Source organism: Macaca mulatta, chromosome 1 (assembly GCF_049350105.2).
Source record: "Macaca mulatta isolate MMU2019108-1 chromosome 1, T2T-MMU8v2.0, whole genome shotgun sequence".
NCBI classification, from domain to species: domain Eukaryota; kingdom Metazoa; phylum Chordata; class Mammalia; order Primates; family Cercopithecidae; genus Macaca; species Macaca mulatta.
Genome location: NC_133406.1, coordinates 153317501 through 153342269, shown reverse-complemented (window position 1 = coordinate 153342269; position 24769 = coordinate 153317501). Strand labels below are relative to the sequence as shown.

The following is a 24769-nucleotide window of genomic DNA, read 5'->3' as shown; positions in this document are numbered from 1 at the left end:
TGCGGGCCTGTAATCCCAGCTACTCAGGAGACTGAGGCAGGAGAATCACTCGAACTTGGGAGGAGGAGGTTTCAGTGAACCAAGATTGTGCCACTGCACTCCAGCCTGGGTGACAGAGCAAGACCCTGTTTCCCCCAACCAAAAAAAAAGCTTACTGGGCCCCAGATAAAAGTCATTTTTGCATATACTTGCTTCTTCAGTCTGGGGGTGATCCTTGGGTCCCTCCTGCCTTATCCCTTTGGGTTATATCTTAGTTGGATCGGCACTTAGGCAAGAAGAGAGGTGCTGTCTCATGGTCCCCTTAGATCCCAGCACGAGCTTGAGGGGATGAACTTCAGGGTCTCCTGCGTAGTCCACTTTCCAGGCCATCTTTAAATGAGTGTAAAATTTCCCCTTTATTTGAGGAATTTTCGAACTAAAAATGTTTCCATTTCTTGAGTACAAGCCCAGGGGTCTATGGCAACCTGGGAAAAATGATCTGGCTCTTTGTAAATGTCTTTTGGCTGTAGTGAGTCTCCTTTAGGGTAGGACCTTTACAATGTGGGGGATCTTTTTATGGAGTTCAGTGACCTGTGGGGGAGGGGCGGCTTCTTTTCAGCTAATTTATGTTAAAGCTCTAGTTCTAATTCTCTTTCAGTCATTAAAGAGGAAAGAAATTTAACATGGCGGGTGTAACAAATATCCAGCCCCATGGAATTGTAGAATGGATGGTTTCCCCAGTGGATTCAACAGTGGTAACGATAACAATAATCAATACAAATTAGGGACATGCTTCTGTTTTAATGCACTTAGTAACCAGATCTCTTGTCCTCAAATAAGTCTAAAGGAGAACTGTGTTCTCCTAACTAACCAGAGTGCTATTGTGAAGGAGGTGTATATGTGTGTGCATACGCTCGCGTGTGTGTGTGTGTGTGTTCCTTTTTCTCCTAGGGATTCTATAGCTTCCTTCATTCTTCACCTCTCTCATATTACAGAAAGAAGGTAATTTTTCCTGGCCATTTACTAAAGCTCATTAAAGACTGGAGAGAACAAACAATGCTACTCCTCAGAGACTACCATTCAAAGTCACTCTACAATTCTCTGTTCTAATACTTGAGACAAATTAATTATTCCTTAGTGAAAAGTGTATAATTCCTATTCTTCATTTTTGGGGGGTGGGGAATAATAATGGGAAGTTTATATCTGAGTGAAAAGCTGTCTGTGCTGAAGGGAAATGAGAAAAAATGTGTGTTCCGAGCAGAGTAAAAGCAATTATTCTAATAATAATTCTAAGAATATTAATGTCTTTTTAAAGTAGATTGCCTTCAAATAAACACAGAGGTTGAAGCAATGGGAGGCTGGTTTATTTATTAATCATTCCAAATGTGCATTCTTCTAAATGAACAACTGCACGATCAACTTTGCTGGCACATATTAAATTTAGTTAAACAGCAACTTGCAAATGTCTCAAAACTTTTGTAACCAGAGACTAATTTGTTTAACACTTTAAAATGTTATATTGATGTAAAGTCCCACATATTAAACTTCAAAAGGAAAAGCTCTTGAGAGTTCCTCATTTTTAAGACTACATGCTGGAAATGAGATGGAGACAAGGCTCATTCTGCATTCTCTTGTTTTGTTTTGTTTTTAAATACGAGGCAGTCTCTGGGCCCTGGCCCTCATCCTCGGCACTGTGTTTGGTCATCTGCAGAACAGCAAGCATCTAACTGTGGGGACTGTAAGGCGATGGTTTAGAAAGGTCTAGTGTTTCCCTTTCATCTCTATTAATTAATCCTGGCTCCGTTTGCCCAGAGTACGTTGCTGTTGACATCACCTTTTCCTTACACTTTAAAGAGTCCCGAGAGAGACTGGCTGCAGAACAAAACTGGACAAAGAGTACATTTGGTAACCATTTTATTTCTCAATTACCAACCTAAACGTATGGAAAAGATTTGCTCGCTATCCGATTTACACAACAATTATGCTTCAAAAGTTTAGAAATAAATAACTTTTTTCTTGGACTCATTAGTTCGTCTACCAATTGTAATTGGTGTCAACTAACGAGTTTGCTCCATGGCTTGCCCTTAATTACTGATAAAAGCTAAATTGCAACTCTAGCCAATCAGAAACTAGTTTATTCATGAGAGTATAGTATTCTTTTAAAAGCTCTGTTTGTCCTAATAAGTGGTTTTGTGTTTGGCTGAAACCTTCCATAAGCCCCCTTAACATAAGCAAAGGACTCTTAATAACTATATACAGTGAAGGAATATCATTACTGCCCCCATTCAAACAGATGAAACAAAGGGAACGTTTTATACATTTCAAATGTACACATCATGAATTTAGCAGACCCTGAAATCTCATCCATCTGGTGGGAAATAGATATTAGTACCCATAAGACTGATACAGAGAATTTGTTTCCTCTCCCAGTGTCTGTTTCTTTCAAGGTCTCCCTAGCCTTCTGAAACAGGCGGTAAGGAACAAGAGAAACCCAATAGAGGCATGAGGCATGTTAAATCCTAATGGTATAAACAAGACTTAACCGAGGCCAAAATCCCACATTAAAAATAATAGGCATTCTGGAAACAAGAGTGTTAAGAGATAGCATGTGGTGGAATCATGCCGCCAGGGAGGCCTTGCTACTGGGAGAGCCTAATTGCAGAAACATCATCCTGAGGACAGCCCTCTTTGTTGTCATTGTTGTTGTTTTCAGAAAACAAAATAAACCTCTTCAGTATTATCAGAAATTCTGAAGATTGGTTCTTTATAATAATTAAGATGCTTTTGGCTGCAATGATCAGAAAACTCAGTTAAAAGTGTCTAGACTGTAATCCCAGCACTTTGGGAAGCCGAGGTGGGCGGATCACCTTAGATTAGGAGTTCGAGACCAGCCTGGCCAACATGGTGAAACCCCCATCTCTACTAAAAATACAAAAATTAAGCAGGCGTGGTGACACCTGCCTGTAATCCTAGCTACTCGGGACCCTGAGGCAGGAGAATCCCTTGAATTTGGGAGGCGGAAGTTGCAGCGAGCCGAGATTGCGCCACTGCACTCCAGCCTGGGCGACAGAGTGAGATCTAGTCTTCAAAAATAAATTAAAATAAAAAATAAAAGTGGCTAGAACAATAGGGGTGTTTATTTCCTCAGTAACGAGAAGTTAGAAATCCCAAGTTTCCAGTTGGATTAATTCAGGCCCCCATCAACATTATTAAAGACATAGGTTCTTACTATCTTTTTACTCCCTTTGTCTCATGGCCTTGGTGACTCCCTTCAGGGTCACCAGATAACAGGAGTTCCAGGCATGTGGTCCTCACGTAACACCATCAAAAGGTATAAGAGATGGGACCATTTCTTTCCCCACTTTTCTGGTTTGTTTGGATAAAGAGCAAGGACACCTTTCCTGGAAATATTGGCAGCTGACCTTTCACATCTTACTGGTCAAAAGGAAGTCACATGCCTACTCCTAAACCAATCACTGGCAAGGAGTGCTCCAGTCTTGGACCAATCATGATTCACCTCTGTAGTCTGTGAAGCGTTTTAGGTTCTGGTAAACCACTTGGCACCTTGGTAACTGAACAAAACCAAGCTTCCACTAGAGAGGAGAAAGGGGATGGTTGTGAATGATTTACTGGAAAGATAAACAACAATGCCTGTCACACACTTGAGATTGCTATTCCAAGTAACCTATCTCGGTGATCTCCAGTCAAAAGTGAAGGGTCAATGTTAAGTATGAAGTCAGAAGACAAAGTTGAGCATGAGGCTCAGTCTTTTGTGGCTCTCATACCTGTTCTCTTGACCAATCACCATTCAATAAAGGGAATCATGTGCTGGAATTGGAAGGAGTTGTAGCCAGCAATTGATGAGGTGGGAAGAGTGCAACCTGGGGCCCAGGGTAGGCTCTGCCACTAGCTTGCTAGGTGATTGCTACTGAATCCTGGACCTCTGCACTTCCCTGACTTCATTGTGAAATGAAGGGGTTGGGTCAGAGAAACCTTAATGTCTCTTCTCACCTTGGAATCTGATAGATTTTCCACTTTTCTCACTGCCATCTGGTAGTCTCCTTTGTCTCCTTACTCTGCAGCTGATACAAACAGCATGCCAAAATTCTCTTCTTGCCTTTAGCTGTTTCTTTATCCTTTAACTCTTTCTTCTTAGACTAGATTTTAAAAGCCCAGAGGACATGACCCCTCTGTGTTTTGCAGTATCTTGTGTTCATTGAACTATCATTGATTGAGGGCCTACTCGGTGCTGTACACTGTGTGAAGGGCTTTGCTCAGACAAAGTGGGCCCTCTGTCATTATTTCCTTATTCATTTTGCTCCAGCAGCTTTTGGTGTCTTCAGATTTTCTTACAAGAGGCAACGTAGCATTCCTAAGGTGCAGGTAATACGTGTGTAGCTTATTATTATTATGAGGATGAGGCCAGGCCCAGTCTCACAGGATCACATTTGCTGTGAATAAGACAGTACTCCCTGCTTCCCAGAGCCACCCACTCATTTCATCAGCACAGTTTCCATATCTGGCAGCAGAGTTAGAGGAAGTAAGAGAGACTAGTTCCCATAACCTGTCTTAGTCTTTGAGACAAATGACAATGTAATACTAACTTTAAGGAACTTGTCAAGGCAAGTAAGGGTGATTTTACCAGAGAACAGAGAAGTAGACACTAAGAGATCCAAATTTTAAGGTAAACATGGAGAATTCTTTTGGATGCTTTTTAAAAAATAATCTCTAGCATCATTTTTAAAACACTTGGTCAGTAATAACTTTGTAGCTTTCATGCATGCGACCAAAAAGTAAACACGTTTTTACTCTTCCAAGCTGACAAGCAGGTGGCTCTAGAATTTTAGAGGGGGAAAAAAAAAAATCCATGCCGTTGATTCCTTTCTTTTTTTTTTTTTTCCACTTGACAGCATCTTTATTATAGTTTTAGAAGTATTTGGTGTGTTGAATTTCTTGAAGATGGGAGTGATTATTTTGCAATTAATAGTATACAAATGCCTGACAAGCAGTTCATCACCAGATCAATGGCAACACAGAAAAGAGCACCAGATCACTTTACTACATGTGCCCAATGTAGTACCAGCCCTAACTGTGATGAGGCCTGGAATTTTTATGTCACAATAAAAAGTATTGTGGCAGACAATACTTTTGTAACTGTGGTTAGGCTGTTTATTATCTAACCATCATCCCTGCCCCCACTTCTCTGCTAATCAATTCCTGATTTTTTTCAAGGCAGAGATTAGTTCATTCAAGAGACGGTGTTTTTCTCCTTAGCTGGCCCAGGGATTTAATCAGGATTGGCGTAGGGCTGAGCATATGATCTTGTTCTAGCCAATGAGACATAAAGGGGAAAGGAAGTCCAATGGGTACTTCCCTTCCAAATAAAGCCCCTCTCCCAAATCAATGACCTATTTTCAATCATCACCTTAGCCTCTTAGCAGCATTTGCAGATTTGACCAGTGTTCTTCTTACAACATTTTCTTCATGTGTCCTCTGGTTTTCCTCCAACTTTGTTACCTCCTCTTTTTCAAGTACTGGACTTGCTCTTCCTCCTCTTGATGACCTTTAAAGTTGGGTAGCCCAGGGCTCAATCATTGGCCTTTTATAGTCTTATTCATGGTTGTTATACCTTTTATATATTAACAATTTCCGGATTTATTTCTGTAGCACAGATCTCTCCCATGAGCTCCAGACCTACATATCTAATTGGCTTCTCAACTTCACTACATGGATGTTAAATGGGGATCTCAATCTTATTATGCTTAGGACCAAAACAGAATCTTGATTTAGCCCATAATCCTTTCCCGGGCCTCCCATTCAGAAAAGGACAGCTCTCATTCATCTGCTTATCCCAGAAAATGAAGTCATCCTTGATTTTGTTCTTTCCCTTTAGTTCCCCACAAAGGGCACTGACATGTGCTCTTAACATTACCTTCAAAGTATATTTGGTATCTTACACCTCCCACCACTTCCACCATTTGTCCTGGTCCACATCAACTTCATCTCTCACGTGGAATGCTGTAGTCATCTCTTTATTAGTTTTTCACTTCCACTTTTGCTTCCTGTGTCAGAATTAATTTCAACTCTCTGCAAAAAATTTAAAAAGTTTTAAGAAAGATATGTTTATTTCTCCCTCATATGTTTGGAAGCAACTATTGCAGTGTTGGTTTGACAACTTCATAGTATTGCCAGGGACTTGCCTTTCACCAGTGCCTCCATCTTTCATCTGTCTGCTCCATCATCTTAGTACAAGGTTTCATCCTAGTACAAACTTCCATCCTCAAGGCCATCTCATGGTGAAGCTTTAGTGATTAGGTCCACATTTCAGGCCCAAAGAAGGAAGAAACAGAAGAGAAGAAGAGAGTTGAATGAGCTCTCTTTAAACACATTCCTAGAAGTCCTATCCACACTTTCTCTTACATAGAATTTATTGGCCGAAATGTAGTCACATGGTCTATTGAGCTGCAAGGGAAGTTTAGGAAATGCAGTCCTTTATTCCAGGTGCCAATATATGCAGTTTAAATTGGGGTTCTATTTCTAAGGAAAAACGAATCCTGTGGTAAGCTTGTAGTAATTTCTGCCACATATTCATCTAATCAATTCTTCCCCAAGGGCCAGTTAACTTTTTAAAAAATTAAATCAGATTATGGCACAACCCCACTTAACACCCTCCAATGGCTTCCCAATATGCTCAGATTAAAATCTAAAGGCTCTGTTTCTCTCTTCAGTATCTTCTGTTACACTGTGTCCCTCTCACTCCATTCTAGCAGCATGAGCTAACACTAAGCACGCCATACTGATTTCAACCCGAGAGCCTTTGCATTTGCTGTTTTTGTGGCCTGAATGCATTTCTGTCAAATCTTGGCACAATTTAGCATCTCACTTCATTCAGGTACAGCCTTGTCCTGTTCCTGATTTTACTTTTTAAAACAATGACTGTAGAGCTATTATCACAATTCTGTGGAGCCTAGAAAAATCTTACTTTTGGAGTATCTGCCCAAATCATATCAAACATATCCCACAATAATATAATTTGACAGTGCCTATATAAGAAGCAAAATATATTGCAATTGTCAAGTTAATCCACTACCATTTGTAGACATTTAGTTGGATATTTACTAACTTCCATTTCAGAGTTTTGCTTTTGTATTCTTGAGCTTATATAAGCACACAGCATTGTGCCATGGGGCATACTGGGTACAACTTCCCTTGACTATAAATTTAACACCAACTAACACACTGAAATTGTTCTGGCTATAGAAACTTCCTTGGTTTTAGATCTTAATGAAAGATTATTAATAAGTGTCTCATAGCTTATGTTACTTCTACTATGACAATCCAATGATGGAACAATGGTTTAGAGCAGTGGTCTCAATCTTGGCACTTTTAACATTTGGGCAGAGAAGGTTGGGTGCAGTGGCTCACACCTGAATCCCAGCACTTTGGGAAGCTGAGGCGGGTGGATCACCTGAGGTTAGGAGTTCGAGACCAGCCTGGCCAACATGGTGAAATCTTGTCTCAACTAAAAATATAAAGTAATTAGCTGGGCGTGGTGGCGGGCACCTGTAATTCCAGCTACTCAGGAGGCTGAGGCAGGAGAATTGCTTGAACCCTGGAAGTGAAGGCTGCAGTGAGGCGAGATCATGCCACTGCACTCCAGCCTGGGTAACAGAGTGAGACTCCATCTCAAAAAGCAAAAAAAAATTGGGGCAGAATAATTCCTTGTTGTGGGGGGCTTTCTTGTGCCTTGCAGGATGTTTAGCAGCATCCCTGGCCTCTACCCACTGGTGATAGCAGCAACTCAGTGTGTTTCCCCAGTGTAACAAGCAAAAGTGTCTCCACACATTGCCAAATGTCCACTGGGGGGCAAAAACCATCCCCAGTTGAGAACCACAGGTTTAGAAGCTAAAGTTGCACAGACTAATTTATTAGCATGTAGGAGTGGACTGTGGAAGGTTTCTTCAATCTATTAAGCTTTGCCAAATTCCAAGTTTTGCACCTCAGCTTTGACCCTATTCTTGGACAATCCTTAACATTTATGATTTGAGTTTCCTCAGTGTTAAAATGGAGGCAATGGCAATGATGCCTATTGTATTAGGTAGTTATTGTGATTAAATGAATTGCTCTATGGAAAAAACCTAGCTTAGTGTCTGGTATTCCTTGGAAGGTTCAATATTTGTTATTTCTCTCTTCTGAGTTAAAATAGAAATATCTGAGTGAAAAACAATATTGTGGCTATTTCTGACATAAACTCAGAATGTGAGAAGAGGAATTCTGTGGGGTGAGAGATGGGGGAGGTGCCTGCTCAGCTTCTCAGAAACAGAAGGGAAGGTATAGCTGCCATGAAACATGGACACACTAAAGATTATCAAAGGCGCATGAACTCAATTGTAAATTGTGAAATAGAAACCATGGTTCTATCTGCCCCAGATATTCAAAATATATCCAAAATCTGATCATTTCTTACTTTCCCTTCTGCTATCACTGTGGTTCCAGTCACCATCATCTCTTGCTCAATTTCTGCAAGAACCTCCTCATGGTGATCTTTCTGCTTCTTCCTGACTGCTTTGTTGTTTGTTCTCACCCAGCAGCCAGGATGAAGTGTAAATCAGATCATATCTCTTTTCTGCTCAGAATCCTCCAATAACATCCAGGTAAAAGCCCAAGCCCCACATCTGTCCCAATCTAAACTCTGATCTCATCTACTACACCCTGGGCAATCTGGTCTCCTACCTGCTTCTAAAACATACCAAACACATCTTCCTTAGGGCATTTGCAATGTTGGTGCTTCTATCTGGAATTCTCTTTCCATTAGGAGCATGGCTCCTTTACTTCCTTATGTCTCTTGGCAAATATTGTCTTGTCATTGAAGCCTCTCCTGACTCACCTACACAAAATTGTGCTCCACCATCAAGAGCCTTTTCACTTGGCCCCACCAATCCCTATCATTCTTACCCCACTTCCTTTTCTTCCTAGCATGTTCCACCTTCTAACATACAATAATTTATAAATGCCATAAGGGAAGGGGCTTTGTTTTCTTTGCTGCTGTATCTCTACCACCTTGAACATTGGTTGGCACATAGTAGGTGCTCAATAAATGTTTTTTGAATGTATGAATGAACTGAGGATAGCACAATTTTAATTGAGGTAAAAATAACAAAGAAAACCAGGAGTCCACTTGTGTATGTCAACTGACACAAATCCTACAATACCCTGAACCTGCCAGACTGGTTTTCCCATGGCCCTCCTGAACATGTGTATAACAACTCTGAAATGTGTAACATATTCCCCCACCTTCTTTGCCCCTGCAAATAGTCATGGACACTTATAATCCTAAGAGATAGGAAATATGGTGCTTATGATAAGGTGACAAGTAAGAAATTAATGAGTCTTATTCTGGCTGGTCTATATAGGTCTAAACCACCCAAGTATGGGGCGTGTAGGGAGCCAGTTGGATTCTTGGGTCTAGAATTTGCTCAGATGGCCCCATGTGCTGCAGATATCTGTTTCTCATACTTACTATGGAGTCTCATGTGGCCTAAAACTCCTATTTTTTTGATAACCTGCTTTGGATGTGATTGTCTGATGGGCTCTCTGCTCCTCCTCATACCTGATTCTAGCATTCACCCTCTGACCACATACAATTTGGCTGACATTCATCACTTTAAAAAAAAAGTCCACTATCTATTTTCCTGTAGAGAATGACCTCTTTCACTCTATAGATTCTGGGAGGGAGGAGACTTCCAGGGTTTGTTTCAACTGTAGATGCCCTAAGAGGGTTGCTCTTCTTCTTAAGGGTCAGGTACATGACAGAGTGCCCAGTAGGAGGCTCTTTTTAGGGATTCTGCAACTTGACTAGGTGGCCCAGGGAAGAACAGTAACAGTTGAAGGTCATTTGTCTAGGCAACACCATACTAACCACCCCATTTCTGCTAGGAGACCACTGTTGAAATTCCTACTTCATAACTTTTTATTGCACCTCTGGTTCTTGCTTTTTCTCAGACTGGTCCTCAGGCCTCGTGTTAATTTTAAGAACCCCTCGTGTATGAGTTAGTTATTGGTATTTCTTGCTTATAACCCAGATCCTAACTGGTACACACCCTAATGATAGTGAGGACACTCCAGCTTTTTGTCCTAGGCTCTGCTAGAGAGGGAGATTGGACAAAAGTGAGCAAATGGAAGAATTCATAGTAGAGAGAAATAGGTGTCAACAAAATATCTCATTTGGCTTTTTCTCACAGCATTTCTTAGCTTTCTACTGCTGCATAACAAATGATCATAAATGCAGTGATTTAAAACAACACCCATTTGTTATCTCAGAGCCTCTGTAGGCTGGTGTTCATGTATGGTGCAGATGGGTTCTCTGTTCAGGGTCTCACCAGGCTGAAATCCAGGTGTCAGCTTGGATTGCCATCTCATCTGAGGCTTATGTTCTCATTCCAGGATCACTGGTTGTTGGCAGGATGCATGTCCTTACGGTAGTAGGACTGAGGTCTCCAATTCCTTGCCAGCTTTTGGCCAGGGACTGCTCTCAGTTCCTAGAGGCTGCATGCAGGTCGTTGCTTACTGTGTGGCCTCCCCATAGAGCCTCTCACATATGGCAGTCTGCCCCTTGCAGGACAACAGGAGAGCATCTTCTGCAGCTCTGAATCTCCGTCATGCCTTCTATTTCTAGACCCTCTCGCACAAGGGCTCACCTGATTAAAGCAGGCCCACCCACACTCAAGGAGAAGGTGTTATGAAGGGCACACACACCTGAGGAGGGGAATCTTGGGGGTATATCTTAGAATTTTGACTACTACAGCATTCCTGTGAGAATGCCATTTGGAGAAGTCTATTACTTAGCCCCAGATTATCATTATGTATTCAAAGAAAGTAAATCTAGGACAGTTGGCTACAGTGGCTAACATCCATGGACAGAGCTTTTGCCTATATGGCCATTCCTGGGGCTTGCTGGAGAGCAATGTATTTGGGTGCCAGTGTGGGGGTTTATTAGTGTTTCTAGAACAAGTGATGACACTGTTAAGTAGACTCTTGCCTTTCGTTTGTTTGGTCAAGGACAAATTTATTTGTGTGTTTTTGGTATTTGTTTCTTTAAATTACACAGCCTTTAGAAGCTGTCTTCTGATTGGAAGAATCACACAACAGTCTCCTCTAGACACAAAGTATCGCTCTCCAGTAATGGGGATATAGCCAGGGTCACTGCCATCCCACACCCATCAGGGAAAGGGGTCATTCTCCATCAGCCATTTGGTAAAATTAAAACAGTAATTATAACACAACAGTGTCATAGGATCCATGACACCTGCTTTAAAAATAAATCTCCTGGCTTTGTCTTTCCCTTTATTTTTCAATAAATGCTCCAGTATTATTGCCACTGCATTAATCTAGCAGCAGGAAACCATTATCCTATGACAACAGTCTCTCCCATTAACATTATCTTTTAATTTTAAGATTGTTTAGATGACTGCTAGAAGCTACTAAATTAAGATAAAATGAAAAACGAATTATTTTCTTTAAGCCAAGTGTTCAGTCAAGTTACCCGCCTCCAATCTTGACTGCTCTGGCAAAAGAGACACCATTATTTTTGCATCAGATTACTAAATACTATTGGGTATAAGAAAACATTTCTAGAAATCTAGACATGTTTTCAATGTCATCTAGGAAATAACCATTACATTTTAAATTATTATTTATATTGCTTGCTATATTACATAGTATATATTAAGAGTTGAAAATACTGGTTGTTTTTCTAGAAAGCAATTGTTGTAGTAAATAAAACAATAATGAAATCACAATGATGAAAACTCAGTAAGGAAATAAAAGGAACATTTGTCTAGTAGAGTTTACCCTGAGAAATAATTGAATTTGGAGAAACCCAGCAAAAATGAGACAGGAGGAAAATAAACCTAAAACTAAAAGAGAGTTGTGATTGGTGGTGATTGTTATTTAACGTTCTGGCAAATGAACTTTAAAGTGACAGTTATATCACATTAAATGGTATCTGTACCTTTTATATCAAACATATTATAAACTTTTTCCCAAATAATAACGAACTTGCCTACTATCCATTAATTCAAAAAATTCTCTTTTATTCTATCAGCTGTATTACAACACCTGAAGAGACCTTTTAAAATCTTTCAGTATTTGTTCTGCTCCACCTCCATCTGTTCCAATGATCTCAGGGCTTTCTTTCCAAAAGGCAGACGCTGGTATAACTACAAATGAAGACTGTATCTAAATCATTATTAGCATAGTGACGTTATGCATTCAGTAGTTGAGATCTGTGATTCCTCCCTCTCAGGAGTAAACCACACAGACGAAAATTAATAGAAACTGAGTGACTGTCTTAATAGAAATCATACTAGAAAAAAGAGAAATGCTTAAATTGTGAATTCCCCCATATTGTTAATGGAGTTCAAGTAGGCCATCAATATATGTCCTATTTACTGATAGGTGCAAAATAGGTGGTGGGAGATCAATCAAAACCCCCTTCCATAAATTACCATGACTTCTAGAAATTATCAAAACTTCACTGGAGTGTCATGCGTAGTCTTCCCAGCAATGAGTTATAGTCAATAATTCATTCCCTGACTGAGCTGATAACAGGCAGATATTCTAATAATGTGCTAGGATTTACTACTGGACACAAGCAGTAAGTAGGAATTTCAATGAAATGTTAAATGTTATCTCAGTGGAGAAAAGCAATAAAAAGAGGACAGAGACAGGCATCTGGGGACAATGCTTGGGTGTTTTAATGCTGTAATTAGAACAAACATGTATGAAGGTAGTGTTGTTTAAGTTTTCATTCTTTTTTGAGGCAAATTGTTTCCAGAGTATTGTTCTGTAATGACTTCTCCTGGCCTTATTGTCAGAGAGTATAGCAGATGGCATTGAAAAAAAATGCTGAGAAGAAAGTCTATTTTATTCTTCAGTTATTTCTCCAAATTTGAAAATGGCTTCTCTTGAATGTTTTCCTTTTAAACGAAACTTCCGAAAAAATTATTATCTTAGACTAAAGGTCTTAAATATATTTTCAGTGATTTCTTATCACAGAGAAATTGACAAATTTGCTTTCTCTGTCAGAATGTTTTGAAGCTAGAAAAGAAGTGGTGATTCATCAAAAACAATTTTATTATGAAATTTGATTTATGTTGAGAAATATAAATGATGACGTTATAATGTGTAACCTCTGTGTGGAGGGAACACATTTTAGTCAATTGAGTTATTCAATTTTATTATTTAAAAAAATCCATATCTGGTTGTTCTTTTTATTCTAAAAAATTTATGGTGCTGTACAGAGTAGAAATGTGTGCTTTCCAAGTCCAAGGACAGCTATGGATTGTACTTCCCTCATTCCAACAGAGTCATTCATTACAGTTGGATGAATAAATATTTTCATATTTTCATCAACTTTTTTTTGGTGAACAAATAGAAACCAATGTTGTACTTTAAAATACATCTTACTACAAATCCATACAGAGAAAAAGCTTAATTACATCAATACTAGAATTAGAACTGACACTAACAAAGGAAGTTATGGTTTCGGGCCCTTGAAATTTCTGAATTAGTAGCCTTTCTTTTACCAAGAAGAGTTAGTGGGAACATAAGGGAGAATGAATTACATCTTAATGCCTTAGTTTCTCTATCACTAAGTGCTCATTTCCATCATCTTGGAGAGAAACAGTAATTAATTTTAAACAGAATTGCTGTTTTCCACTGGATTTATAATTTTAATATATATTCTTAGTAATAACCACCTCACATATATACAAGTGGCCCAGTCATCTATACACCCTCTTTTGTAACTATTACTAAATTAAATCTATCCATGCAAAGACTTAACTTGACTTTAATAAGCAGTGCATATTGACCCACTAGACCGTTTAAAAGACCTTAATGAACATATAATACACTCACACATATAGTCTGATAGCTTATTTGTAATGATAGATGCAGAATATCACTGTGCTTGAATATTGTTGACAGAATTCAGGCTTAGAAATAGGTAGTATGAGTAAGCCAAACAATTTTTTCTATGGTATCATTGCCGTGAAACAGATTCATATATCAAGATTTGCTGGGCTGAGCATGATGGCTCACACCTGTCATTCCAGCACTTTGAGAGGCTGAGGCGGGAGGATCCCTAGCAGCCAGGAGTTCAAGACTGGCCTGGGCAACCAGTGAGACCCCTGCCTCTACAAAAAAAATTAGCTGGGCGTGGTGGTATGCACCTGTAGTTCCAGCTACTGGGGTAGGGGTGAGGGGGGTGAGGAGGTAGGAGGATAGCTTGAGCTCAAAGTTTGAGGCTGCAGTGAGCCTTTAGCCTGGGTGACCCATCCAAGACCTTATCTCAAAAAAAAAAAAAATTGCTGATCATTCTGAGGCAAATTGGGGGACTTGGAATATTCTGTTGCTGTGCTAATAAACTTTTATGAAGACAATGAGTAATTTCATGACGCTATTTTAAAGTAGCCTTGCTACATCAGGCAAAATGCTGGGTCACAGAGGTGTTTCCTTCTTTCCTATTATCGTTTTCACCTTTCCATCAACTCTAGGAGTTTCAAATACCTTAATCAAATAGAATAATTAAAATCAAAATATACATCTTAAATTATATTTGCAATCACATCGTCAATGCTGTTTCCTTTTCCTCAGTGATCTGTTATTTTCTTGCCATAAAATCAACTTCTTCACTATGCCTGTTTATTACCTTAAAAAGAGTAGTTAGGGTAGAACTTCCTAAGTACTGATTAATGTAATTTGGTGGGATACTTACCAAACGTAGTTATCTGGATTGCTTTAACAAAAAACAAACAACAGTATTCTAATAAGGCAACTATCAGAAACACTTATCACATGAAACATTTAGGGAGATATTTATAAATAATTTTGAGAAAGATGAAAAAGGCAGTCAGTAAATTCAAAGTATTATTAAATATTATCAATATTTTAAAGCCAAGATATGGCTCCGTGAAATATATAGGCTTTTTGAAATGTTGAGTTCTACGTAAATTCTTCTTCTTATTATTATTTTGCAACAGAGCCTTACTCCCATTGCCCAGGTTAGGGTGCTGTGGCACAATCATGGCTCACTGCAGCCTCAACTTCCAGGGCTCAGGTGATCCTCCCACCTCAGCATCCCCAGCAGCTGGGACTACATGTACCTGTCACCACACCCAGCTAAATTTTTGTATTTTTAGTAGAGGTGGAGTTTTGCCATGATGCCCAGGATGGTCTTGAACTCAAGGGATTCACCTGCCTCGGTCCCCAAAGTGCAGGGATTACAGGCATGGGCCACTGTGCCTGTAAACTCCTATTCTTAAATGAAGCAGCAGGTCCCTGACTCTACTTACTGTACCATACACCCCACTGCTCAGCTGACAATGCCACCACAGAAAACTGGCCCAGGACCTAACCTGCTCTTCCTTGGGTTTTGTCTGTTGGTAACTACTGTTCCCTTTTCTCTCCACACCTTTTACACTCTGGAATTGTTGTCCTAGACTCAAGCTTTTTGTATTCACGTTGGAGGAAACTTTCAATATCAAGGGATCTCTGTGATGGCAGCAATAAAGTTGAGCAGATTTTTAAAAATTTTCCTTCCTAAAAAGACATTCTTCAAAAACAGTTTTGCATTGATTTTAAAAGGACAGAATATTTGTTCCTGAGAAAGAGCTGGGGCATGTTGTCTTGGAGGTCATCTTAGCATCAAATAGTCTAGACCTTCTCCAGACATTAAAGGCTGCACAGGTCTGTGTAGAACCTCTGGCTGTCCATGGGAGATTCTTAGAGAACTGTCACTTGGAGAAAAGAATGATTATGATTGAAGGACATAAACAAGAAAGGAAGCTATGAACAAATAATCCTGGGGCAAGTGGAGAAAATGACAGCTTGATCTAGGAGCAGCATGGTTCCCACATTTAATTAGGATTCAAGAAAGAAACAATTTACGTTTATCTTTCTTTTCCAAAGCTCCCTACTCTTATATCTCACTGCAGATGAGTAGGATGAATGATGAATGTGTGATAGCAGCAGAGGTTGCTTCAACTGTGGGGCACGATATAACATTATTTTGAGTTAGGCAATTTTACTTTATACCAGGAATATTACTTTATGCACTGTTTTAAATATTTGTTTGAAGAATACTCGAATACAGAATTTCTTTACCCATAATGAATTTGTGTGTGTTTACACAGTTTTTGTGTTTCGCATCAGTGGAAATAAAAGATTGACATTGCTACCCACTCAACCAGGCACTTTCAGACCACAAATCAGGATGAGAAAGGACTGCTAAACGCAAAGAATGCAGAAATAAAGACTACCCATAGGTGGCGCTGTGGTTAAAGTACACCTGAATTTTGATTACAGTGACTGTATTTACTCCCCACCTCTCAGAAGAGAGACTGTTAGCCATTATCGCTTTTGTATTTCTATAAACACACATCAGCAAATAAAGCTCTCTGGTAATACACTCCCATCCACTCCAATCTACCAGGACATGTTTAAAGACCTCACTCCGCACAGAATTAGAGCTGAAGCACTAAAACCACCTTCTAAAATGTAGGCCTTGTAGCCTAGAGCTCTGTTATTCAAAGTTTTATCCATCTCACTCTCCTTCCTTCCACAAAAACTACCGGGATCCTTTGGATAATCACTCAGTGATAGCCGAACATGTGTCTGGTTAAATTTCTAACATTCCCTTCAGGAATTAAGATTTCGTTTTAGTGCATATTCTTCAAGAAAAATACTGAAAAGTACCACAATTCATTATACATCTATGCATATGTGTCCTATCTAAGAAAATCACTTTAAAAAAGAAAAAATAAAGACCATTTGGCTTAATTCTCTCATTCGTGGATGAGAAAATTAAGGCCCAGAAAAGGAAATTTACTTGCACATGACAAATCATAACTTAATTGTAGTCCACTAAGATCTTGTGTCATCTCGCTTTATTATAAATTATTTAAAAAGTGAAAATGAACAAGGGGATTCAAATGTATTATTTGTTTATGGGGTTCCTCTCCTCATCTGGTTTAATTGAGTTTTCTTGACTAACCTTCACGCAGCATTACATCTTTTCTAAGTTGGTCCTCTTTAATCATGCCCACCTGCAGCTGTTTTCTGTGTAGGACATGTTAATTACTATTATAGTTTTAATGACTTTTTTTAAAAAAAGTTTTTTATAGGTGCACAAGGTGAATTGATTGTAACAGTGCAATTTTAAATACAAATCAATAAAATTAATTCATTTAGTTTTAAGACGCTAGAATTAAAAAATGACTATTTGAATTGATATTTAAAATGCCCTCTACCTGATTGTATGAGCAATAATTATTCTTTATGTAGCCTTATTAATTTTGATGGTTTGAAAGACAGAAATCCCCCAAATAGATACTATAGATGTTCAACATCTGCATTGTCTCGAACCTGATTCTCCTTCAGGTTCCTTTCCTCAATCTAGCAGTAATATGAAAACTTGCCCCACAAGGCTGGTTTTACTTAATGATACTTAGCAGAAGGGCTTTGCACTTTCATGATAATTTCCACCACAAAAATCTCTCTGGAACTTACTAACAATAATCAGGCCTAATATTAGCCTCAGTTTGGAGATTTATTAAACTTATTTGGCAGAGTAGATAAAGTCGAACGCCTAGGTATGCAAGCATCTAGGCTGTGCTTCGGCCTTGGAAAAACTCAGGCCAGCACCCTAAAAGCATTCCTCAAAACTTGATTTATACTAGAAGTGACATTTCTTACTCTCTAGAGGCTGTGAGATTGCAAATCTCGCAATTACTTCCATTGCTTTTGGGGGCTGTGAGAATTTCCGCCTCTCATCCTCCACAGTGAGGAGGGTAGTCGGGCAAGGTTTTCTCCCTGAAGTTTTCGTCAACTTTGAAAATAAGGACTGTGCTCCCTACATCACCAGCAATTGACAAGGATCCAAGAAATGCCTGCTAGGCACTTTCACACTCGGGTAAATGGGGGATGAGGGAGGCTAAGTAGGCAGTATTTAGCTAGCAACTATTATTTCCTTTATGTTTCTACCTTGTTAACTAAGCTTCCACTACGGTTCATAAATCTCCAATATCGTGAATTAAAGAAACAACAACAAAAACCCTCTTCTGTGTGCGTGTGCGTGAGGGGATAGAAGTTCACTGCCCTAAGATGCAGGACTTATCTTCCCAAACAGGAAGATACCCATTTCTGAGAAAGATGGTAAGTTTCCTAAGGGTCTCCTCTCAGATCGAGGGGATGGCAGTCCCCGAGGAGCGAGCGGGAGCGGGTCCTCAGGGTCCCCGTGCGCAGAGAAGGCAGGTGAGGCCCCCCCGCCCCACCGGGTCTCGGCTCCGGATCCCGGGTCGCGAAGGTCAGCCCAAGCGGGTCCCCGGCGCCAGGCGCCAAGCGGGTCACTTCTCCCCACCTGATTCGGGCCCTTCCCTTCTCCTCTGTCGGCCCGCTCCGCCGCCTCACTCTCTCCCCCGCCCCCCGAGTCTCGTTTCAGTCATCCCTTTGTCCTTCCCCGGATTGGCAGGTTTTATTATTCCGCCTGAACAATCCGGCCGCCCAGTGGCTGAGGGTCGCTGACGTCGGAGGCAGAGCCGGGGAGTAGTTGGGATTTTGCTCTGTCAGTAACACATGTGTAAGAGCCGCGGAGGGAGCGAGCGAGCCGGCTAGAGGCCAGCGCCGCCGCCGCCGCCGCCGCCGCCGCCTCCTCCGCCTCCGCCTCCGCGCCGGGCAGCAGCAGCCCCGGCAACAGTCCCGGCAGCGGCGTAGGCTCCAGCGCGTCGGGCCCGGCCGGCCGCAGCTCCCGACTCCTGGGCGCGCCTGCCTGCCGGCCTCCGCACCGTCCGCCGCCGCTCCCCGGGTTTCTGTGTCTGCGGCTGCTCCCGGGCGGAGGTGCAGGGAGCTCAGTCGAGCCGCCGCTGCCAGCCCGGAGCGAGCGAGCGAGCTAGCGAGCGCGCGGGAGGGAGGAAGGCGGCGGCGGAGGAGGAGGAGCGGGAGGAGCGCGAGGAGCGCGGGCGGGGGCGGGGGCCGCCGGGCGGGGGAATATACAAAGTGAAGCCACATTGCCAAACTTGCAGCAGCGATTGCAGCAGTTGCTGCCGCTGCACCGCGCCTGAAGCCGCGTCGCGCGGGCCGAGGGCTCCTGCAGCTGCTCGCGCGCAGCCGGAGGCGGAGGAGAAGGACGAAGACTGAGACTGACACTTCTGCTCCCGGCCGCCTGCCACTTACGCGGGGGCCCCCCAACCCGCCCCAGAGCAACGCGATTTAAAAAAAAAAAGCCGCCCTTAGCCCCCTCCTCCCCTTTCCTGCTTCTGCGAGAACTCCCTCCCTCCCTCCAGCTCCGCCAGCCCAGGCGCCCCTTCCCTGGAAGCCGAGCGGCTTCGTTCGCATTTCACCGCCGCCGCCTCTTGCAATATTGCAATATAGGGGAAAAGCAGGTAAGGGGGCGGCTGGGGGAGCCGCGGGCCGGGAGGTGGGAGAGAGAGGGAGGGGGCCGATTCGGGCCAGGGCTGTTTTCTTTGGCTTCCTTCCCCTTACCGTCCCAAATTGCAAGTAAACAATACGTCGCCTTAGATAAAGCGCGAGTCTGAAACTACCGAGGCCGGCCTGCGAGCTAGCGCGGAGGGCAGCCCCGGGCCGCCAGCTTTGTAGCGGTTCCTGCTTACAAAAGGGCTCTTCTTGGAAACGGGGCTGGTGGGGACCGTAGAGGGGGTGGGATATTTCTAGTTCATGAGGGAAAGGGCAAGGGGTGCTTAGATGAGGTTTTAAGTATGAGAAGTAGTGTGTTTGGGGGGGTGGGGGTGGGGATAGTCACGATAACCCCCCCCTTCTAGTAAACACTAATTTTGAAACAGTGGCAGGAAGGGTCTAAGTGAGCAGGATTCGGTATTGCTAGTTCTTTTTAAAACCTCTTGGTTTATAAGTCTTTTGTTACAATCCAGGAGAAATACGGTGAATCACCTAATTAAAATCAAGACATGAATTAAGCATCCATTTTTGTACTACAAATTGCCAGCGTTACGTTTGTCCCTCCCTTGGTCTCCATTAAAAAACACCAGAGACGTTATTAAAGGGGGGCAGATTTTGCCTCTAGCTGCCAGTTCTGCTTTCTATTTCACTGACTATCCCAGGACCTAAATTGCTTGGCTATGTAATTACTAGAGTATAAGCCTATTTAACTTAAAAGCTTTCTTCTTCTTTTTTTTTTTTTTTCCAACTCTAAATGAAACTTGATGAGGGCCCGTCCTTAGTTATCAGGGGAGTCAGTTTCTGGTCAGTCCTCTTGATTCATCTCTTTTAGATTTAATCAGCATTAAGGTATTGCTTGTCCTTAAGAGCTTTAGCTAATGGGGTTACTGGATGCTTTTCTCAGTGTAATGTTTCCTTTTCAAAAAAAAAAAAATACATATATATTTACCTCTCACTAAAGATGGGGGCGGGGAAGAGCTGGGAATCTCCTCCCTCTCTCCTTTTAAAAAGGAATTCGGAGCGATTAAAACGTTGGGGGAAACAGTTTAAAGACCTAGGGCAGGAAATGCAGATTCATTTGGGTTAGGGCTGAAATTGTAACAAAAAGCAATTCCTCGAGTAAATGCATCAGATAAATCAATTTACATAAAGGTATGATGCATTCGGATAAATGCAATGCTAATGGGTTTTAGAGTGGTCCTGTTTCCAAAGTCTCAGGGTTTTGTTACAGCTTAATTGGTGCAGTTCTTATTCTGGTTTATTGTGCGGTCACTGGACACACGTTCCGGGACTCTTTCGGAGGAAATGTGTTTAAAATCGGCCTATTTAAGGAACCCGAGTCCCTGTTTCGTTCGTTCCTTCCTCGTTTTTTTGCAGCAGCCAAGTTGGGCCGGGGACAGGCAAAGTTCGCCTTCTTCTGAGGTATCAGCTGAATGTCTTGAGCAGATAGCCGGGAGCCTCAGGGGGAGCCCACACTCTCAGCTTACAGAGGACAAAGACAAAACAGGCTGCTTAATTGGCAGTAAATAACTTGATCTTTTTATAGAATAAGTGACTAGAGGAACACTAGGACTTTATTGGACTCGGAATTGAAGGCAACAAATTAATCGGTTTAGGCTAAGCTTTATAAATTGATTCCTATATTATATCCCAGTTGCATCTCTTGTGGCATTCATTAGAGTGGGGAATTCTTTTTTAAAGCAGTTTTTGGTGACAGCAGAACGGGCTCGAATTTAACTTGTGCATCCCTTAATGCTGCCTTCTCGCACGTTATCTGTAACGCCGACCCCCCCCCCCTTTGGAGGAACAAAGCTTTAGCATTTAAATTGCTGATCAAGGGCAGATTAGTGAGACCAAAGTGGAGAGTGTTTGTATAGGAAGTTAACAGGCATCCTAAAGTTCAATGATCTATTATTCTTGCCTGTGTCCTGAAAACCCAGAGAAAACACTCATTGATCTTCAAAATGAAATGAGATTTGGAACAATAATGGGAGATGGCGGTCACCACAATGGCATGTGAAAGGTGCTGCTTAAAATACGAAAAACCAGTTTCGCAACTTTACACACTGCACCCCCTCTGCCGTCACCTTGCCTTCCCTCCCACCACCACGCTCTCCATCTTCCGTCTGCCGGTCCCTCCCTCCTTCCCTTTCGGAAAACCGAACTATTTCCAACTTGTGAACTCCTGCTGCACTTCCCAGGGCAGAGCCCGGGAGGGAACGAGGCTCCGGCGGGGCCGTCGCCTCACCACTCCCCTCGACTCTGTCCCGGGGCCCGGCGGGGGCTGGGGAGGGGCCGGGCACGGCGGTGGGTGGGTTTGACCCTCATTTGCTGCAGGCGGGCGGCGGAGGAGGGGGGCAGTGGGCGGAGGCGGGGGCTGGGAGGAGGCGCCGCGAGGGGTGGAGCGCGCGGCGGAGCCTGCTCTCGGAGTTTTGACAGTACCGGAGCTGAAATTGTCAGCGGCGGCAAGCGCTGGAAAGTTGAGAGGAGCTCGTGGCCCCAGAACAAAGCTTGAGAAAAGTAAACAGGCGGCTGGTGCCGGCGAGCCTCCCTCCTTCGCTCTCCCCCTCAGCCTCCTTCCCGCCCTTGCCCTGCTGTTTCCTTCCAGCAGCTCCGGGGGGAGGAGGGGAATGGGCTTGCTCTCTCTCCGGCGATTACTAACTTTTGCATCGCCCCTGTTTTGTCTTTCTCTCCCTGTCCCCTTCCCGCCCTCTGCAGACCATGGTGAATCCGGGCAGCAGCTCGCAGCCGCCCCCGGTGACGGCCGGCTCCCTCTCCTGGAAGCGGTGCGCAGGCTGCGGGGGCAAGATTGCGGACCGCTTTCTGCTCTATGCCATGGACAGCTACTGGCACAGCCGGTGCCTCAAGTGTTCCTGCTGCCAGGCGCAGCTGGGCGACATCGGCACGTCCTGTTACACCAAAAGCGGCATGATCCTTTGCAGAAATGACTACATTAGGTAAGACTTCGCTGCCTTTCCTGGGGATGGGCGAGCAGAGCAATGGCAAGGCCAAAGGTTAACAGGGTTGTGAGGAAAGGAGCAGGCACCTATGGCAATACATTGCAGCCTTCACCTCAAAAATCTTTTAGTTGGCGGAATTTAAAGGGTTCAGGAAGCATGTTGTTAAGTCTTCCAATATCTGATGGCAAATTAATGGCAAATGCCATACTAAGTAAAGACCATCTGGTGGGACTGGGTCATTAGATGCACAAAGGTTGAGCACCCTCTGGTCGCAGAGTTTAAGTGGTCAGCCTCTACTGGACTACAGGCTAAAAGCAAACATCTCAAGTGGTAGTTAAGGTGCGTTCTTAAAACAAGGTGGGAACTCACAGAGGAACTCGGAGACAAAGGTTGACTTAAAAATACAAGTGTAGTTAGTGAGAAATGATTTGTCTGTAGTGATGGCTTATTACGATATTTACATGAGCATTTTTAAACTTTCTTGAGTGGAAAGCTGTGATTCATTCTTTGTGCTCCTTGAGAAAAATGCTAATTATCTATCAGTTTAAAGACTTGTAATTCTTCTTATAGAGAAAAAAAGCCCCGAGAAATAAAATCTAGTGATAATGTTTCTCTTCATACTGTTACTCGGAGGCTTGCAATAATTCAGTTAGTGTGTGGTTTGCGATGTAGAATTTGCAGTATTTTTCAGTGGAAGTATGTTCAGGTTTTGGGTTTTTTGTTGTCGTTTGTATCACTGCCCTTGATCCTCAAAAGAGATTTAGAAAAAGAGGCTATAGAATTATACTAATCTTGCATTTTAAAGCAATGTATAGGAACATTCATATGTCCATGTAAGCAGTCTTTTCCAACAAGTTGCAGTGCAATTAATGGAAAGAATTCAGGAGGTCAGGTGCCTATAGGATCTTTTCAGGTGAACTCAAGCTACTTAAACTCATTAATTTGAAAGGAGGCATTTGAAGGATTACACATTTAATTTGAGTAAATGGTTTGATAGACTGATGCACATGAATGCTTCTAGGAGGTGTTCTGTTTCAACATCCAGTAATTAAAAAAAAAAAAAAAAACCCACACGCACACAGTTGATACTAGAAAACCGCACACTTTTAAGAAGAATTTCATCCTTTGTAAATTTGTCCTAAACCTTTGTCTTTGAAGTGATTAGTAGAAAATTTTCTTCTTTCTTCAGCGTGGGTAAATCAGTGGATGAGATATTTTGTTCAAAGTTTAGCTCCATTGTGATTCGCCTTATTCTGCGCCTAACATTGCAGAAGATGCCAGTGTAGTTCAGAGCTGAGTGTGGATACGTTTACCCCAGTGATATCATTAGTTGTAAGATGATGGAGTAAAATGACATTTAGTTATTTTGATAATGCAACCTGTGTCCACTCTGCTGGCATCCTCAATCAGTCAAGTAAAAGAAATATAGGAAGGGAGAGGGCTTTTATTTTTAAATTAAGATGGCAGCATTAATTTCACTAAGTGTTCTTTTAGAGGTAAATGTTGGAAAATCAGCGGGAACGTGGGTGTAATGTTTTCTGGTCCTCCTTCCAAGTAATGCCATGAGCTTTGACAGTATTGTAATTAAATAGAAAGCAAAACTGTGGTAAGAAAGGAGTGTGGCTTGAAGTGGAAAAATTGACAGTGCTGTTAAGATTCCGTGAATGGTACAGATTCATCTCTTCTCCAAGTGCCTTCAAAAAAAAAACCAAAAACAAAACCCAAAAAACCCCTCGCTTCTGATTACAACTAATTAAAAAGAAGATGGGTCCACTTGTATTCCCCCAGGACAAGTTCAGGCAAGTGGCTTCCTGGGAATTGTGTCCATTCTTTTCTCTATTCTTGGGGCCAAATGTAAATGGCCTTTTGGTGTTTTCCTGTGCCCTAATGGAGCAATGGAGGATGTGTACCCAGCCCTGAGCCTTAATTAATCGGATCTACGTTCTTCCTTTTTTCCCCTCTGAATCTGGAAACTGGAGCCAGGCTCGCCCTTGAACTACATGCTACCCCGAGGACCTTAGATCTTTCTAGGAGAGATGAGTTCTAGCTCAGTACCAAATTGATGGCCTCATAGTTTGCTCAGGGTTCACCAGCAGCTGTGAGCCCCCCTTCCCCTCCAATTTAAGAGATTACTGAATTCTTCCTTCAGTGTTCCTCTCAGCCCATCAAGATGCCCAGAGGGTGGGAAGGTGGGAAGACGCAGACGTTCCTGTTCTTCTCAGCTACCCGCTCCCCAGTGTCCCTCAAGTCCACTTGTTGGAGGAGCTTTCAATGCCGCAGGGATCGCTGCAGAGGAGTGGAGTAATCTGCTCGCCCGCCGCCAGGTGAAGGGGACCCCTTGGTCCGACTGAGACCAC

At 42.4% G+C, this 24769-nt stretch overlaps 2 protein-coding genes across 4 annotated transcripts in view; one reads left to right on the top strand and one right to left on the bottom strand.

Moving 5' to 3' along the window:
• The window catches only part of LMO4 (LIM domain only 4), a 146676-nt gene that overhangs the window by 107492 nt on the left and 14415 nt on the right, over positions 1–24769 (top strand). Inside the window, exons 1-2 of one of the 3 annotated variants that reach the window (NM_001257841.1) lie at positions 19010–19421; positions 22171–22409. In NM_001257841.1, the coding sequence (NP_001244770.1) occupies positions 22174–22409 (236 nt within the window). In that variant the 5' untranslated portion in view covers positions 19010–19421; positions 22171–22173. Of the gene's footprint in view, positions 1–19009; positions 19422–21889; positions 21973–22170; positions 22410–24769 lie in introns of those variants that run through there. The other 2 variants (XM_015143877.3, XM_015143885.3) reach the window with 2 other exon arrangements.
• Positions 1328–24769, bottom strand: part of LOC144332728 (uncharacterized) — a 33549-nt gene continuing 10107 nt past the window's right edge. Inside the window, exons 2-3 of the mRNA XM_077953263.1 lie at positions 18401–24769; positions 1328–6281 (exon numbers count right to left, since the gene is read on the bottom strand). The exon at positions 18401–24769 is cut by the window's right edge and continues 393 nt beyond it. Coding sequence (XP_077809389.1) covers positions 18478–19047 — 570 coding nt within the window. The 5' untranslated portion in view covers positions 19048–24769 and the 3' untranslated portion in view covers positions 1328–6281; positions 18401–18477. The remainder of the gene's footprint in view (positions 6282–18400) is intronic.